Source organism: Chenopodium quinoa, unplaced genomic scaffold, assembly GCF_001683475.1.
Source record: "Chenopodium quinoa cultivar QQ74 unplaced genomic scaffold, ASM168347v1, whole genome shotgun sequence".
NCBI classification, from domain to species: Eukaryota; Viridiplantae; Streptophyta; class Magnoliopsida; order Caryophyllales; family Amaranthaceae; genus Chenopodium; species Chenopodium quinoa.
This window is the reverse complement of record NW_018742461.1, coordinates 3,954,852-3,973,915: the sequence shown is the minus strand read 5'-3', so window position 1 is coordinate 3,973,915 and position 19,064 is coordinate 3,954,852. Positions and strand designations below refer to the sequence as shown.

The window sequence follows — 19,064 nt, the reverse complement described above, 5'->3', positions numbered from 1 at the left end:
GCGAAGAAAATGTTGAAATTCTGCCAAGGAATTCCACTGGCAATTATTGCACTTGGAGGTCTTTTGGTGACCAAGAAAACACCAGAAGAGTGGGAAACCCTTCTCGGTTTCATGAGTTCTCACGAAAATGGGAAGAATAACCAACAACAATCGTATGAAAAAGTTATGGAAATATGCTACTATGCTTTACCATATTACCTCAAAAATTGCTTGCTCCATTTAGGTGGCTTTCCAAAAGATTTTGAAGTACCTAATAAGAAATTGTGCAACATGTGGGTAGCTGAAGGCATCGCGGTGTTAGCAAATGGCGAAGTTTCTAGGGGAGAATCATTGGATGATTTTGCTGAAAATTGCTTAAGTGAGTTGATGCAAAGAGGTTTGGTTCAAGTATGGAAAAGGAAAACATCAAATGGTAGTGTAAAATCTTGTAAATTACATGCTCTTATGAGAGAATTATGCTTAAGAGTGTTCAAAGATGAAAATTTCCTAAGCATATTGGACTTTGATTCTAAGGAACTAGTGCTAAATGGAAAAACACGCCGATTGGCTATATACTTGGGACAAGAAGGTAAGGATCAGATTGTACTTCCCCAGAAAAATCCTGTTCTTAGGTCTCTTTTGTTGTTCCCTTCTCAAAAAGAGAGACCGGAAGTAAATCATGCATCGGTTAAAGTCCTTTGTCGAGAGTCTCAATTGATTCGCGTCTTAGATCTTGAAGGAGTTGTAGTAAGTTCTAAGACTTTGCCTAAGGAAATTGGGGACTTTATTTTTTTGAGGTACTTAAGCTTGAGGGATATGCTTCTTACAAAAATACCACCAACAATAGGTTGTCTAAGGTGGCTCGAAACACTTGATTTAAGAGCTAAGGTAAGGCTCGAGATACCTAATGTTTTATGGTGTCTCGAAAGGCTAAGAAATCTATACCTACCTTGCTATTTCACTATCAAAGATTCTGAGAAGTTGAGATTGGATAACTTGAAGAACTTACTAACACTGAAGAATGTGAACCATTTCTTACTCGAAGATGTGCTTTCGATGAAAAAACTAAGAAAAGCCTCAGTTCGATACATGCTTGAGAACGAGCACATTGAATTCATTCAGAAATCTCCTAAGGTTGTGTTTAGCCTTACTATCTTTAGAGCTATAATTGGCAAAGAGCATGTAAACGCGTTAATAAGTTTTGCTAACTTGATCAAACTTGAGCTAAAAGGAGAGGTATCAGTACCAATACATGACCTCAAATTTCCTCCGAATTTGAAGAAGTTGGTCTTAGATTTTTGTGGGATTATGCAAGACCCAATGCCGGTCCTAGAAAAGCTTCCTAATTTAACAAGCCTTTGCCTTGATCACCAAGCTTATGTAGGGCAAAAGATGATTTGCTCTGCTTCGGGTTTCCCTCAGCTTACTTACTTGAGGCTTCATGGCCTTAAAAGTTTACACGAGTTGAACGTCGAACATGGTGCCATGCCGAATCTTAAGTACTTGGAGGTACGAATTTGTGAACGATTGACAAAGATTCCTGAAGATCTTCCTGAGCAGGTTCAAATTACACATATTTGACAGCATTTTGGGGAGTTTTGCAAATGATGTTGTTTGGTACTTTATGATTAATTTTTGGTTGTACAATTTTCCTGCTGTTTTTTCCCTTCTGTTTGGTGTTTTTGTGTTTGTACACACTTGATTGAAATGTCTTTTGATATCTGTACTACTTGTATTAAAAAGGAGTTTTGGAAGAGTTATTTGATTGTCTAGAGCAACTCCAAGGCTTTTTCAAGCACTTTTTTCAAAACATCTTCTACTCTGTATGATGTACTCCGTAGTACTTATCACATATATGATCGTTTCTTAGCCCCCTTAGAAACATCATTGTAAAACTGAGGGAGTATTAGCCTCGTTCGAATTTATTAAAATTTTGCTTGCAGAATAGATTGTCAAACATACTTCAGGTATTATTATAACTTCAAGACCGCCATTTACTCTAAAATACTTGTGAAAATATCATTAGTTGAATAGTTAGGGGTTTTCTTGCAAAATTACAAACTTAAAAACCAGAAATTACTGCAAACATGGACCACTCTACATGCACAAATAAAACAATGGGCAATTCATTATTTTATTGTAAAACTACTTTGAAAACTCAACCTATTCTTAGTCATGAATCTCCACTACTACCGGGAGTACACTATACCATATTTTAGTTGAGAATGCGGCACCCGGCCTGTAAATCTGTAATATAGTGATAGGACAGCCAGAGTACATTGTACTTGTCCTAAAATTCCCTGTGCGACCGTACATCTTTCTGAATTAATATACTCCCTAAGAGTACTGTATTCTATATACGTGGAAACTGTTAAAAAGAAAAGTAGACTATTCTATCCATTCAAATAGCGTGTTGTGGGATTTATGAGAAAGTGGAATCACCTCAACTTCTTTCCTTATTGAATCCAAAAATTGTTTAAACTAAGGGGCTGTTTGGTTGGGGGTATTTAACAAAGGGAATAAAAATCAACGTGAATCATTCCCTTTGTTGTTGTTTGTTAGGCCACTTTTTCAATTCCCATTACCCTCTTCATTCCCCCAAATCCCTCCAAATTCATTCCTCACCCACCCAAGGTATTTCCATTCCATTCCTTGGCTACAACCACACCACCATACCACCACCCTCCTACCTACCCACATCACCGGAAACTGCACCATCGCCTACCCTTCGCCGTGCCTCCTCCACCCTCGCCGGCCATCCCCTCAACTCTCTCGAAAAAATTCTCTAATCCCGGCCATCCCCACATCGCCCCAGTCACCGCCCCTCCCTAACCCTTCGCCGGAACTCGCCGCCCCTCCCTAACCCTTCGCCCCCCTGAAACTACCTTCCCTCCCCGGAAAACCTTCCCCACACCCACGCATAGCCCTTGAAAACGCCACTACCTTTCCTCGAAAATGCCACCCCGACCCTAGAAGCCCTTCTAAGTCGACCACCGTGTAGTTAAAGGGGTTAGGTCTGAGCGACGAGGGGTTAGGGATGGGTGGCGAGGGGTAGGGATGGGGGTTAGGGTTCCGTCGGTGAAGAAAGTGAGGGTGTGTAGGTGTGGTGGTGGTGAATCTAGTGATTCCCATTGTTTTTTTTACAACCAAACAACATACTACATTTGAGGGATTTTCATTCCATTCCATTTCATTCCCTTTGTTCATTCCATTCCGTTTACCCCGTGCAAACCAAACGGCCCCTAAGGATAATAATCTACGTTTTTGGTTCAATTTTGAAGATATCAAGACTCGGTATAAAATTTTTTTGGGATCATAGAGTGTACATCCCAGGAACATATAATGATATTTGGAAGTATATATGACCACTGCTACTGCTTGGTCATGTATAGGCCTGTGGTAGCCTTGAGTTACTTAAGGAACTCGTGTATGAAAATGGCAAAATAGGTTGTTTAAAGGCAAGTGGATGATTTTAACTACCCAAATGGTCTCTTGAGGCGTTGTGGGGTGTATAGGAAGAATTCTGACCACTTTTTTTTTTGGGTTTGAAAAAGTCCCTTTCGGGATTTAAAAAAGTCCAAAATTGTCTAAATTTGAAGGCTAATATACACAAAATCAGGCCAATTTCAAAGATTTTGAGACCTGATATTGAAAAATCTCAACATTGTAGGAGGATGAATAATGTGATCATATAATGTTGTGTGGTACCATATATGACCATTAATTGGTCATATAAAACCCCTTAGTGGCATTGAATTAAGAAGAAATAAAGGAGAAAGTTGTAAATGAAAAAATTGACGTTTTAAGATAAGATTTGATCTAGATTTTGGATAAACCAACGCGATATATGCTCATTTTCAAATACGGTAATAAACCATAAAAAGACAGTGATCACCGACCATGAGAAGTATAATCATTCCTTCATTTAGATGAGATCAGTTTAGTCCTAATCAACTTGCCAAACAAATGGGTCCGTATGACCGTATTGTACAATTTTATGCTGGAAGTTAAGTATTTTTTTTATTATTTTTTTTATTTTTTTATTGTATTAAGCTTTTAACTGACAACAAACTGCACCTCATTGATGAAAAAACTCGGCATTTCATAAATTTGAACAATCATTAATTTTGCAAAAAATACAATGTAGGCCACTTTTGCTTATATGGTTGTCAATTGCACTAAAAGCCATGTGAACTTTGGTTTATATGGTTTTTTTTTATGACATTAATGAGTAAGAAAATCAGTTTTCTGTTGGCTAGACCAATGGTATTGTTATACTATTATATAGTGTTTATATATAGCCATTCATATAAAACACTCATTTATCAAACTTAGCTTGTTTTTCTAAAAAAAAAAAAAAAAAAAAAAAAAGGTTTTATATTACAAAAAACAAACATGGGTTTTAGATTCCATAATATGATCTCAAACACAAAGCAAATCCTTAAACTTCATTCATCCTTCAATAGAAACCAGCAAAAATCAGTTCCAAAAGGCCACATTGCAGTTTACGTAGGCGACGAAGAAATGAAGAGGCATGTAGTGCCCTTGTCTTTCCTTAGACACCCTTCTTTCCTAGACTTGCTTCGCCGAGCTGAAGAAGAGTTCGAGTACAATCATCCGATGGGCGGCCTTACCATTCCGTGCAGTGAGCAAATCTTCAACGATCTCACTGCACGATTGAGCTACTAGTCGAATGAATAATTACATGAAATTATTTACGAAAAATAAGAGAAATATTCACAGATTAATTCAACTTTGAACTTATGCTGAAGTGACCTTTTTATGTTTTCTGGTGTTTTTTTTTACACTTCTTGGTTATTTCTGCTTCTTGTGTGCTCAAGTAGTAGCACAACAAGAAATAAGCTTCTTGTGTATATTTTTTACCCCACTTCATGCATTAAGTGGGTTGATGATTATTGATTAATGAAATGCTAATTATATAATCTTTTGTTTTTAGAGTAATGCTAAGTATGTACAAACTGAAAATATATTCATCATTTAATTTGGTTTCATCTTCTATATTTTTCATTCACTTACGAAGAGATAGATAAATAGTAGAGCAATATCTTATGACATTAAATTGATGGTTTACAGTTGATGGATTGTTAATTGACTAAGTTACATTAATTGTGAATGTATAAAATTAGACAACTATATCTTCATTAAGAGAAGTCAGCACTTTAAGCAACATAGTCAAAGTTAAAAATAGAATTATTGCATTGGATTGATAACATTTTTAAAGAAGTATATGCTCCGATTCGTAGCACACTTCTATTATGCAATGATAGTAACTGTAAATTTTAAAGTTGTCATCACTCTAAATCACATAAAAATTACCCTTTTGTGATGTTAACTAGCATACTCTATGTAATTACTATGTACCTATTTTTGGTAATGTGTGATGGAATATAATAACCAATCACAAAGTTTCAACCATATAAACTTTTGGTTGAGTTCATCCTAACATATTATCATCCCCAAGGTGATCTGAGCGAATACTTGGCCAGTTCTGCAAGCATCCACCACTTGCCCCACCTCTAAGTCATGAAGATGTAGGAAGAATGACGAGATCATATTTTAAATCTAGAAAACCAAAAAGACCTCTCAACGAATAACAAGCATTAAGAACTAGCGTAACAAGGTCACAATCTCAAATCTCACCAATTTAAAGTGGAATATTTAGTGCTATGTATGAGGAGATCCATCCATACTTTATATTTAATATACTCTCGTATGAAGGGACGTGATAAAAATTAAACCCGGAGGCTTCAACCGTCACATGGTTTTTTTTCTATATTTTTTTCTCTCTTTTCATACTCAAGCATTATCTCTATTATTGTTTCACCACTGTACAGTACAGTAGTTAATTCAGTTAATAAAGAACGGAGAAAGTACTAATAAAAGCGTGACTTTTCATTTAATTGGTTGAAATATATGGTTGGAATCATAGCGTCGGGGAGTACCACATGAAGTATAACATGCGAGTGATTATTAGCGTTAATTCACATGACGAAAGCACTTAAATATGCTAAATAGCAGTACAGTCTGAGGTACACTACTCTTGTCCTCTCTTTTACATGTTACATCCAATCACGTTTACCTTACAAGATGATAAGTCCAACTCCTATCGAACAAGTACAAAAAAGTTTATTTTCCAAGTTTCCTTTTTTTAGAGGTGATTTTGCACCATGTATTCATGAACTTTCACGAGCATACTAGGTATTCTTGTGTTTTAAAAATCGCCTGATGTGTTCAATTGTTGTTTATGAAAGATAACCACATAATCGTAATGACTAACATGATGTATCTAGTACCCAAATGTTGTTCATATACCCCCCACAATTAACTAAAAACTCAAAATCTACCGAAATTGGTTTAGTTAAGTTATAGGGGAGTACATTTATGCCATTTTCGACCTATGTTATCGGCCAAGAGGCCCAAGACTAAAATGAGCGACTCATATATAACCTACAAGACTCATATTGATTTGACTTGAACAAAACACGAGTTGAACGATCCATTTGGCATCTTTCTAAACAATGTCACTCTAACTAGATATTTGCTAGTAAATCCGAAATCATCAATTACTCTTAGTCAATTATACTATTGGCTGTCCTGCGAGGCTGCTATAAAAATACTAAATTAGATTAAACAACACCCCACCACACTTGTATGATCTATCATCTTCTTTGACTATCCCTTTCTTCTCTTAGTGACATTCTTATTATACAGACAATAAATTTGTCGTCAATTCAAATAAAACGAAACCTTTTCCAGACATTTTCCTTGTCAATAAGCAATTTGATAACCATCTATATATTAACTATGCAAATGAAAGGATAATATTCAAATATTCATACATATATATGACTTGTTTTGGAAGAAGTTATACAAAACATATATCTAATTGTCCGTATAACATTAGTGGACCGACGAGGCGCCGACGAATCGACAACAAGATAGTATAATAACATATTAAAATGATCAAATATATACACCATTAAGATAGAATGGTAGATAAGACATCAACTTAATTAAAATAAGTGATCCATTAGTTAACATTTGGGGCCTTATGTTTATTTGGTATGTGCATGTCTTCACATGGCCTTGTTTTGCTTATAGTTCACAAGCATTTTCAAGATTGTGGTATTGAGAAGCTAACAAGGCAAAACCATGTGAAAGCCTTAATTAGATGGGTCATTCATTACATCTACAAAATCTTTATCCAACACAGTAAGGATTCGCCTCGATTCACCTTATAGTATATATAGCTACATTAGCCTTAGCATTTTCATCAAACTCGAAATCCAATTCTTACAAACACTAAACATATATACATCTCTTAGCTAATAAGCTTCCTTCTCTGTTTCGAGTGATTTTATAACAAAGATGGCTATTCGATTCCCTTCTGTGCTCGCTAGTGCAAAGCAAATTCTTAGTAGAAAACAGCAATCAGTAGTACCAAAAGGGTACATCCCAGTTTATGTGGGTGATCAAGTAAACAAAAAGAGATATGTGGTGCCGCTTTCTTTCTTAAGTCACCCTGCATTCCAATGTATGCTACACTGTGCTGAACAAGAGTTCGGGTTTAATCATCCTATGGGCGGTCTGACGATTCCTTGCTCTGAAGAAACATTCTTCGAGCTAACTTCAGAACTAAATTGCTAACAGAACGATGCCAAGAACAACAATCAGCAACGTTTCAGATTACTTGCAACATTAATTTTTCGGGTTTTTATTCTGTAAAGATGTTTATTGACCCTTGACAAACTAACACTGTATATATAGTGCTGATGTACTTTTTCCCCCATCTGCATGATTCAGAAGGGTGGTTCTCGATATTTTTTAATGGAATCATTTTTTAGATCACAATTGCCTTGCTTTTCAGATTTTTATTAGTTTGTCAGATTTATGTGATGTTCATAATAACTTCATATTCATACTCCGGCCTAGCCACAGCAGTACAGCACACAGTTCACCCGTTCCTGATACTTGATTTCAAACTGATCGCGAAAATGTACTTTGAACAACACCAATGCCAAACTAGGATAAAACAATTTTTTTATAGGCAAGAAAGAATGGATATTTTCTCAATATATGAAGCTGTCTATGCTATTTTAGCAAACTAATAACTTCGTAAGATAGGTGAAGCAATTGCAGTGATTAAAATTACAAGTGACAAATAATTAGTTACTGATATAACACTCTCTCCGTACCTAACGCATTGTTGTTTTAACTGATCATGATTCACTGAGAAGCTCATTATACATCAAATCCACCTAGCTAGTCTTCTAACCAAGTGTGTCACTTAAGATTAACTTGAAATGTTGATTTCTTTCGCAATCAGTGATCAGGTTATCGAGTATGTCCATGACTGTGGTCAGGTTCAGAGAGGCTAAGAATGCTCATCAATCAAATTCCTTAGAACTTACACTTAAGTCAATAAGTCACACCGGCCTGATAAAACTAGAAAAATTAATCGAACCATTTCTAGGAACTTTCCTGATTATCAATAAGAAACGTCGTGATACACATCAAGTTTATGTTGACTCGCATTAACATTATGTAACGTGAAGAACATATATCCAATTATACAGCCAAGCTGAAGCTACACATTCAATATACAAGACTGAGGTAGTACAACAGTAGGAGACCAACACGGACAGATAGGTAATACATGGAAGCTGTAATAAACATATTGTCTGAACTTCTTATTGAGTACAACTGTGAGATAAAGGCGCATTATTGTTGGTGAGGCGACCCATCCGGGTCCTGATGTTCACTAGCAGTGGTATAAGCCAGTCACATGGGTATGTTGCCTAACATACAAGTTGCAAGCATTAGCAATAAATAGCAAATAATAAGAGTACATACATGTCACGGCACAAATAGATCAGATAAGTGTACATCAGCACTCTCAAGGTTAACGTACAAGTTGCAAGCATTGGCAATGATACAGCAACTAATAGGAGTCACGGAACAAATAGATAAGGGTACATCAGCAATTTACAAGCATTGGAATTGACCGGATTATATAGAAGTCACGGAACTAGTAGATAAGAGGACATCAGCACTCTCAAAATCAAGGCCTCAATAAGCTTAGAGAACAAAACCATGTGAGAACCTTGATTAGGTAGGTCATCCTCATCCATTTCCATCCATCAATAATAATTATCCGAATGTCTAATGAAACACGGATATTATTAGTACTCAACCATTATATAAATGGTTGTTGAAGCCTTTAAAATTGCATTATTAATCAAAACTTCTCGTTTACTAAATTTCATTTCCTCCCAAGTTCCGACCTCTCTCTATCCACAGATTATAAATAGCTACTGAATCCTTTGAATTGCATTATACTCAAAGCTCTTCTTTTACAAAAATCCCATTTATTTTTTCCTAAGTTCCGACCTCTCTCTCTGCATTCTTCACTCTTTTGCACAATCTCATCGCAAGGATGGCTATTCGCATTACTTCAGTACTCTCTAACGCAAAGCAAATTCTTAACAAAAGTCAGCAGGTAGTCCCAAAAGGGCACATCCCAGTTTATGTAGGAAAGCAAGCTGATAAGAAGAGATATGTGGTGCCGGTTTGTTACCTAAACCACCCTGCCTTTCAAGACTTGCTACGGCGTGCTGAAGAAGAGTTCGGCTTCCATCATCCTATGGGCGGTCTGACAATTCCTTGCACTCCAGAAACATTCTTTAAACTGACTGCTGAATTGAAGCGCTGATAATAAACAGAATGACATGAAGAATAGCTAGCAATATAGTTACATTCTATTTTTTAGGCTTGTTTTCTCAGAAAATGTGTTGACCTATAACAAATTAACACTGTACATCTAATGTATCTTTTTCCCCCTTCTGCATAATTCAGAAGGGTGGTTTTCAATATATTTTCTATGGAAACAAATTTTTTATGACAATTGTCTTAGTTTTCTGTTCATTTTTTTAGCTTGTCAGATATCTGCATTGTCTTTCTTCATAGTCCTGCAACAATTCTCCAGTTTCTGATAATTTACGAGTAATGTACTGATATAAGTATTCGATTATCATGAATCGCAAACTAGCTAAAACATATATATATATATATATATATATATATATATATATATATATATATATATATATATATATATATATATATATATATATTTGTAGCATACAAGAATGTGCCTGTTCTCTGTTTATGAAACCATCAACCATTGACCCTCTTCTGGTTATGTTACTTTCAACTTAACCATTTAACTGATGAAGGCAACAAATATACCATAAATCCTGCACTTTTTTTGACATAGGACCAAAGAATGAATTCTTATACACATTACCAGAATATGATCCACCAAAACACTTTTAGAGATACGGAATATTTTATACATATGTCATCCCTGAGTACTCAGTCAATCCATTTCCGCGGAGTCAATCTGGTATAGCTTCAGATCACCTCATCCTTACTTGTCGATGAAAGTACAGAATATGTCCTCTTGCCTGTCAGGAATCAGAGTCAGAGCATCTTAATAACTAGATAATAACATTCTAACATGAAATATGTCAATAGCACTATCAAAGTTAAACCTACATATTTGAACTTCATACATCTAAAGTTCCATATGTTGTTTTAATTTTTTTCAAATGTTTTTATATTCTCGGCATGATGGAAAGTCAAATGTGAACTCCTTGAACCATAACAAAGAGAGTCCGAGTAACATAAGACAAACAACATCGTCAAGCAATATAATCACATACAGAGGCAACAATTCACCGAATCAAAACAAGTCACACCAGCAACTTGAAGTAAAACCTTATTAGCATTGGGGTCCTCAAATATACGTAGTGCTTGCACTTGCAAGGACATATCCCACACCCTCTACTTTATTAGTGTTGAATAAGACAGTTTCTAATAAGACCCAGGAAATATATAGTCCCGGTACTTGTAGGACTAGTCTGACATAACCCCTCACGCCGTTCAGGTGGAGCATCCCCCTCAAATGCAACATGTAGGCCAAACAAGAGAGTGGCTTTGCAATTTGCAATGCTAAGAAAACAAAGCCATGTGATTGACGGTAAGTCCATTCAGCGAGTCAGTCTTAGACTAGAATATCCCAATTTTCCTCTATCAGCTCCATGGAAACGCGGTAATTCCTCTGTTAAAAATACCTTCCTTAGCCTTAACAATTGCATCATCACACTCAAAACTCCTCTTTTTGTGAAAGCCTCATAAAATCCTCTCAAGTTTCACATCTCTTCCATTTTCTCTCATACACGATTTCAATTCCTGACAAATTAAAATGGCAATCCGTTTCCCTTCTGTACTCTCTAGTTCAAAGCAAATGCGTACAAAAAACCAACAAGTAGTTCCAAAGGGGCACATCCCAGTGTATGTGGGAGAGCAAGCTGATAAGAAGAGATATGTGGTGCCACTATCTTACTTGAGCCACCCCGCATTCCAAGACTTGCTACAACGTGCTGAAGAAGAGTTTGGGTTCAATCATCCCATGGGTGCACTCACTATTCCTTGCACCGAAGAAACATTCTTCAACCTTACTTCCGAACTTAGATGCTAATAGAACAAGATTAGGATCACATTGATTTTTCACTTACAGCTCCATTGCTGTGACTTTTGTAATTTATTTTTCGATAACCATAGAACTGTACAGATTGATGTAACTTTTCCCCCCATCTGCATCATTCAGTGGGGTGGTATACAACTATAAATCCATTGACTCAACTTTCAGATTATTTTTTCTTGCCTTGATTTCAGCTTCTTAGTGGTTCTAATTGAATGTCCAGCAGCAATTACAATTATGATACAATTGAATTAATTGGCAGAATATGACAATAACAATTATAGAAAGAATACAATTTTAACATACTCTAAATACTATACTAATGTTTTTTCAAAAAAAAGGTACTATACTATCACCCTGGTATAAACAGGTCACATATCTGATTTCAATACTATCTTTCTTTATGCAACCTTCTTACCAAAAACTCGATTCAAGATTTGCTTCGTCAAGCTGCAGAAGATTTTGAGTTCAGAGGGCCTAACCATAATTCCATGCAGCAAGGAAACCTTCGACTCTTTTTACTTAAATTTCTCAGCTTTCTGTCTATCACAATGATAATTCCACTATTCAAGCAGATCGAGATTAAGGGAACTTGCTAAACATCAAACAGTCTTCTGATTGGCCTAGTATATATGTACCAATTAAGTACAAAAGGACTGGTTACAAAATATACTATATTCATGTTATTCCAAAGTCCATAATATTTGAAGAAAAAGATGTTAAAATTATATTGAAGTTTGCTGTTTTTTGAACATAGGCCCTCCATTCACCACCCCCATGGGGATGGTCTACAGGGTTCATATCTACTCCTCTTACTACAGGACGCTTACCTAGCCAACGCTTAGATCCGGCTCTACCCAACCTTTTCTGGTTCACTCCAACATTCCCCACTTGTCCAACTGTTGCTGAGCAGTTTTTGGATATCAAACGGACCTCCCAAGTGATTTTAATGTGGCCGATTTCCCTTCTTTTGCAATCAGTTTCGCTACAGCACCCGCTGCTCTAGCTAATTGTCCACCCCTTCCAAGTGTGATTTCTATGTTATGTATGGCCGTGCCTAAGGGCATATCGGTCAAAGGTAGGGCATTTCCCATTTTTATAGGAACTTCTGTACCAGAAACAATGGTATCTCCAATTATAGCCCCTCTGGGATGTAAAATATATCTCTTCTCACCATCCCCATAGTGTATGAGACAAATGTATGCATTTCAATTAGGGTCGTATTCTATGGTTACGATAAGAACTTCACCATCTCTAAGACATACATTACACTTTACACACCGTATACTTGTCCATTAATGTTTATGCAGAATGATGGCAAGGATGATCAATCACATTCTCGAACGACAGAGCACTCGTCATTTTTATGATCGACTTATTAGCAAGCCAGTCAAAATCTAACAGCTAATCTTAATATTATATCATCACTTAGTTCATCTCATCTGTTCATTCTCCTAATGAACACATGTCAATAGCACTGTCAATCGAATAGTTGCCAAGTCATCTTCATTAGGACTTTTTGCAGGTGCTTTCCTTGTTAACGAGCAATGTAATGTGCAACTACCAACCAGACACATGGAAAGAAATATATGTTGACTGGCTCAGACGAGTTATCATATACATACTTGACTTGTTCTATAGAATGCAAAATCATTTATCACAATACACAAGCTGATCGAAGCTTCAATTTCGAGTCCAAGGTCAAAACTAGTACCATTTAAGTAGTCCAACAATGACACATAGGTAGCTTCCTTCAATTTTTCAGTCAAAATACAAGTGGTTACAGGTTATGGAAACTACATTAAAGATATTGTCTGATATAATTAAGTACAACTATAAGATAACGCGATGTAGGTGAGGCTACGAGTTGATCAAAATGAATCATACCTTAATAAGCATTTGGGTCATGATGTTACCCTAGTATATACCAATTCACATGGGTATGTTGCCATGATTAAATAGATAATAGATCGAGAAGCTAAGTTTACAAAGCCATGTGAGAGCCTTAATTATGTGGGTCATAAATTAAATTTTCGTCCACAAAATCCCTAGATCTCTAAGTAACATTGGCAATTCACCTACTATAAATAGCTACCAAAACCTTTGGAATTGCATCACACTCAAAACCATCTCTTGCAATCAAAATCATATTCAATTCCTCGATCTCAACTTCTTACATCGATCACTCTATTTTCCTCTCTTGCACGGTTTACTCCCAACAATACATATGGCTATTCGTTTGGCTTCCGTGGTTTCTCATGCAAAGCAAATTCTTGCAAGAAATCAGCAAGTCGTCCCAAAGGGACACGTACCAGTTTACGTAGGAGAGCAGGCTGATAAGAAGAGATATGTAGTGCCACTTTCATACTTAAGCCACCCTACATTCCAACACTTACTACAACGTGCTGAAGAAGAGTTCGGCTTTGATCATCCTATGGGTTGTTTGACAATTCCTTGCACTACAGAGACGTTCTTCAAACTAACTTCTGAATTGAAGTGCTAATGGACCAATGTGAAGAACAAACAATAATGTTTCATTGACTTAGATTCTTTTTTTTGGGGTTTTTTTTCGTAAAGATGTCTATCAACCCTGCACAAATTAACACTGTATAGAATACAATGTACTTTTCCCCCCATCTGTATCATTCAGAGGGGTGGCTCTTACTTCATATATTTTCAAAGACTCGAATTTTGGATTATCATTGTTTACCTCTCAATTATTTTCAGTTTATCAGATTTCTGTACTGTCATTCCTCATGGTTCTGTAACAGTTCTGTAGTTTCTAAATTTCCGATACCTCTGATTGAGTGAACTTGAGACTAAATACGACCAACACAAACGAGAACCATGATAGAAAAAAAAAGTTGTAACTTAGTAAGCATAGAATTGAAAAATGAGCTTATTGAAAAATGAGCATAAATAAGATCAAGCGATAATGGTATATAAGCGTTTCTTATTCATTAAGGTCAGTTAAGAAAATGAAGCATTCATGAAAGGGATAGGAGAGTTCAAACTATGCCAAGATACTTGGGCAAATATATATGAGGGTTAAAATAAGGCTTTTAAGAAGTTCCATGTGTATTTATGTAATATTTTTGGACATATAGGATACAGGATTTTGTGAGGCGAACACAGGATCCTCGTTTCAGAAGGAAGAGTGTCCAAGTAACATACATAACGCATCATCTATCATCAAGCAATATAAGAGTATAGTAGTTCCTTAGCATCTAGGTCCTTGTACGTACATTCGACCACATGGAAATGTTGGATATCATTTTGAAGCAGTGACCGACAGAGCTTCCAGTAGAGCACTAGGACCCTGGAGATATATGCAGTACTTGCAAGACACTATTCTGATGGATTATCCATCTCAAAAGCAACATGTTGTACAATCAACTTAGCCCATAAATTAAACCACCTTCATCATCTTTCTGTTAGGATCAACTTCAGCCTGTAAACCACATCTATGATCTATTCATGTATGCTATATTAGTATAGATTTCAATTTTTGTACAAGTTGAAATTGAAATTTGAATCCTTTTAACAACAAAATGAAGTTTACTTTTGAGAAGTGTGTTTATTTATGCATTCAAGTTAATTGCATGTACGCTCATATAATGTGATAACAATCCATGTGTGTAGCTGTGTATAATACACTACGTAGGGGACGGATTTGTAAACAGAAAGTTCAACTTCAGACATTATCAACATCCCCAAATACACTATTTTCTATTGTCATGACATTCTAAACGAACAATCATTTTCGCCATGTCAACCCAGAATCATTTCCAGGCACTTTTCTAGTCAATGAGTTATGTGATGACTGATAGGAAACTATATATGTATCAATGTATCACATATATATAAACCAGACATATGGAAACATCAAAGAATGCAACATATATATTTATCCTAGCTAAAGCTACGCATTAATTCCGACAGTTCGTCTACAAGGTCAATCCTGCTAGAAAATAGTGGATGATGAATGACACACAGGTTGTTATGAAAACTGTATACTAAACATACTGTTTTTGATTGATTAAGTACAGCTATAAAATGTAAATTGAGACAACACTTTAATAGATGAGTCACAACCTAATAGGAAAGGAATACAAGTACAAGCATCTGGGGTCCTATGGTACACTAAGTATATGAACTTCACATGGGCTTGTTTACTTCTTTAGCTTATAATTAATTAGCAGGCTTACAGATCAACAAAGAAGAGCCACGGAAATTAAAGATAGATATGAGTAATGATCAGATGGCACGAAAACGCAAACCGACGGAGAGAAGGACAGATGAGAAAGGAGGGGAAAGTTTTTGTATTGAGAAGCTAAGAAACAAAGCCATGTGATAGCCCTTAATGAGGTGGGTCATTCATGTCTATTTACACTAATTCTCTCTAAATCACTACGAAAATGTACGAATTTTGCCTTAGTATAAATAGCCTACCTAAGTGTTTGCCATTGCATCAAACTCAGCTCAAAACCTTCTCTAGCAAAAAACTCAAATTCAACCAACTTTTTTACACCTCTCTAATTTTCGCTCTTGCACGATTTCCTTTCAACGACATGGCTATTCGATTCCCTTCCGTGCTCTCTAAGGCAAAGCAAGTTCTTGCCAAAAATCAGCAAGTGGTACCAAAGGGGTACATCCCAGTATATGTTGGACAGCAAGGTGATCAGAAGAAATATGTGGTGCCGCTTTCTTACTTAAGGCACCCTACATTCCAAAACTTGCTACAACGCGCTGAAGAAGAGTTCGGATTCAATCATCCTATGGGTGGTCTGACGATTCCTTGCAGTACAGAAACATTCTTCAAACTAACTTCTGAACTGAAGTGCTAGTTATAGAACATATTAGTTAGTTGTTCGGGGTTTATTTTTTCTTCATGATAGTTTAGTAACCCCAAGGAAATCTACAATGTACAGATAACAGATTACAACTATGTACTTTTCCCCCCAACTGTATCATTCAGAGGGGTGGTTCTTCATATATTTTAAAGACTCGAATTTTGGATAACATTTGCCTTAGCTTGCTTCTACATTTTCTAGATAATTAAATTTCTGTATTGTCATTCTCCATAGTCCTGCAGTAGCACTTCAAATTCTACTACTCTCCACCTGACTACAACTACTTGACTAACACGAATGAAAATCGTAAAGAACGCAATTGTAAAAAGAAAGATTATGAATCTAATATCCTTTTGATCTGATCAGCATACCTTGAAACATTGAGCTTTCGTCTGTGTTACATTTAAATATCGCTTGCCACTGAGCTAGCATGTTACCATCTCAATTGTTCTTAGCTTACTGAATCAACTTATTCAATTTGAACCTGCAATATTTGAGCATAATCATGGTCAGACAACTATTTAATGTCACAACAATATAGAGGTAATTACAGAACCTAAGGATTAGTGGTAAAGGAGCTGAGACTTAAGGCACATAAATGCAGAAGGTATCCTTTATGTTCACTACTAGGTGAAAATCTTATGGCGAGGACAATCCATGGGGAGAGGACTAATTTGCAGCACCCCCGCGAATTGTTGCTGCATCTGGTGAGTGGACTCTCTTAGGTATATCAAAGCAAGCCAAGCAACTAATTACTGATAATCGAATACTAGTTGTTCCATTTCCTGATGCCTCAATCTGGAATGGATTTGATCTGAAACCGAATACTCGATTTACATACCTAATGGAAGCAGTTAAAGAATTTGAACATTTGTCTAATCCTTAAACAGAAAAAAGAATTTGCACTAGGTTGAGACGGCAAGCAAGCCAAGGTATAATAAGATGAAATTCAACATGAATTGATGGGATAGAATTCATTCTATAAATCTACTCAATCAATTATAATGATCAAGAAATCGATTAGGGGACTTTTTGGGTACCTTCCTGGTCTTGGCCAGAGCAATATATGTCATCAGCTCAAACAACTAGCTATACCAGACATATGGAAGAAAGTCAAGCAACTATTTCATAATTTTGCTTGGCAGGAGTGAGAACATCTTCATAATTAAATTATACATAGCATGATTAAGTGCACAAGATCAACGACGACTTATAGGTGATTATGAAAGCTATGTATGTACAAAACAGTCTGATGACTAAATTCATCACAACCATAAGATAAAGCAATTCAAGTGAGACAATTAACAAGTTTACGAAAATGAGTCACAAGTTAATAGATTAGAAAGAAAACAAATTTACTAACATCTGGGGTCCTAATATTCACATGGGTCTGTTAAAAGCATATTCAGGCAAAAAAAAGTGACATAGAAACTAATGGGAGCCTTAGAAATAGATATGATATCTTGTAGATTCAGAAACAAGTGGTGCATCTCCCTTAATCCAGGACAACATGTGGACATATGAGATCCCTAAAAGAGGCGGGTCAATTATTTATCTTCAATATTATTCACTAGAGTTTTAAGGAATACCGCGATTCACCTATTATAAATAGCTACCCAAGGCTCTGCAAAATTATTCATCACACACTCAACAACTCTCTTCCTAAAAGCCAATTCCTCTCAACTTTAAACATTCCTCGTTTAAACAATTTCATCGTGAAGATGGCCATTCATTGCCCTTCTGTATGCTCTGATAAGCAAATTCTTACAAAATATCAGCAAGTACCAAAGGGGTATATTCCAGTTTATGTAGGTGATCAGGGTGATAAGAAGAGATATGTGGTGCCGCTTTCTTACTTAAGCCACCCCTCATTTCAAGACTTGCTACAGCTTGCTGAACAAGAGTTCGGGTTTAATCATTCTATGGGTGGTCTCACAATTCCTTGCTCTGAAGAAGCGTTCTTTGAACTAACTTCTTAACTCAACTGAACTGCCAGCAGATCGAATGATGTGAAGATCAATCATCGATGTCTAACATTTTTGGGGTCTTATATATGTTATTGACCCAACACCCAGGCCATAACAATTCAACACTGTACATATGTATACATTATTTTTTTCTTCTCAATCTGCATATATTTTAATTGACTCTTATCTTCCAATACAACTACCTTAATATTCAGCCTTATTCTGTCTCTGATTTTACTGTTGTTTTTCTTACTCCTGCAAGTCTGCAATGAACAATTCTTAAGTTCTTGATACTCTCCTACTGAACGTATATGTGATTAACACAAATGGCCAATCAAACTAGGATAGAAAACACATTATTGTAGCATAGTAACAGAATTGACTGCTTCTCCGTTTCATGAAGCTATCTATTCTCTTTTTGGCAAACTACAGCATAAAGCAGTGCTGCAGGGAGTTGATAGAGCAAGAAACATAATTAAAACCAATTTTCTTTCTTTAGCAACCTTTTTTCCACAACTTGAATTGCAAAGCTGAATAAGACAGTTTAATCATCAGCTGGACATCTAAGTTCAATAACACATGAAGAAGTAAAGATTTTTGCAAATCTTGCTTGCTACTCAAAACAAAGTACACATAGTTTTTCAACCTAGATTAATCTCAAACTTAGAAGAAAAGAGGAGTTTCTCCAAATACCTGTCT

The 19,064-nt window shown here is 36.1% G+C and overlaps 4 protein-coding genes and 1 long non-coding RNA gene across 5 annotated transcripts; 4 read left to right on the top strand and 1 right to left on the bottom strand.

Annotated features, from left to right (window-relative positions):
• LOC110718448 (disease resistance protein RPP8-like) lies at positions 1-1,810 on the top strand. Its single transcript, XM_021897276.1, has one exon. The coding sequence runs from the start codon at positions 10-12 to the stop codon at positions 1,558-1,560; it is 1,551 nt and encodes a 516-aa protein (XP_021752968.1). The 5' UTR covers positions 1-9; the 3' UTR covers positions 1,561-1,810.
• Positions 1,811-3,928: 2,118 nt separating this feature from the next.
• On the top strand, positions 3,929-4,865 carry LOC110718837 (auxin-induced protein X15-like). The gene has a single exon (XM_021897751.1). It carries the CDS (start codon positions 4,375-4,377, stop codon positions 4,666-4,668), a length of 294 nt encoding a protein of 97 aa, XP_021753443.1. The 5' UTR covers positions 3,929-4,374; the 3' UTR covers positions 4,669-4,865.
• Positions 4,866-7,368: 2,503 nt separating this feature from the next.
• LOC110718988 (auxin-responsive protein SAUR21-like) lies at positions 7,369-7,647 on the top strand. Its single transcript, XM_021897923.1, has one exon. The coding sequence runs from the start codon at positions 7,369-7,371 to the stop codon at positions 7,645-7,647; it is 279 nt and encodes a 92-aa protein (XP_021753615.1).
• Positions 7,648-13,647: 6,000 nt separating this feature from the next.
• Positions 13,648-14,341, top strand: LOC110718447 (auxin-responsive protein SAUR21-like). The gene has a single exon (XM_021897275.1). It carries the CDS (start codon positions 13,773-13,775, stop codon positions 14,046-14,048), a length of 276 nt encoding a protein of 91 aa, XP_021752967.1. The 5' UTR covers positions 13,648-13,772; the 3' UTR covers positions 14,049-14,341.
• Positions 14,342-14,481: 140 nt separating this feature from the next.
• Positions 14,482-17,601, bottom strand: LOC110718836. Its single transcript, XR_002510980.1, has 3 exons — positions 17,439-17,601; positions 16,770-16,882; positions 14,482-15,016 (listed from the first exon to the last, which is right to left on the bottom strand). It is a non-coding gene; the product is annotated as an uncharacterized LOC110718836 (long non-coding RNA).
• Between the last annotated feature and the right edge of the window lie 1,463 nt (positions 17,602-19,064).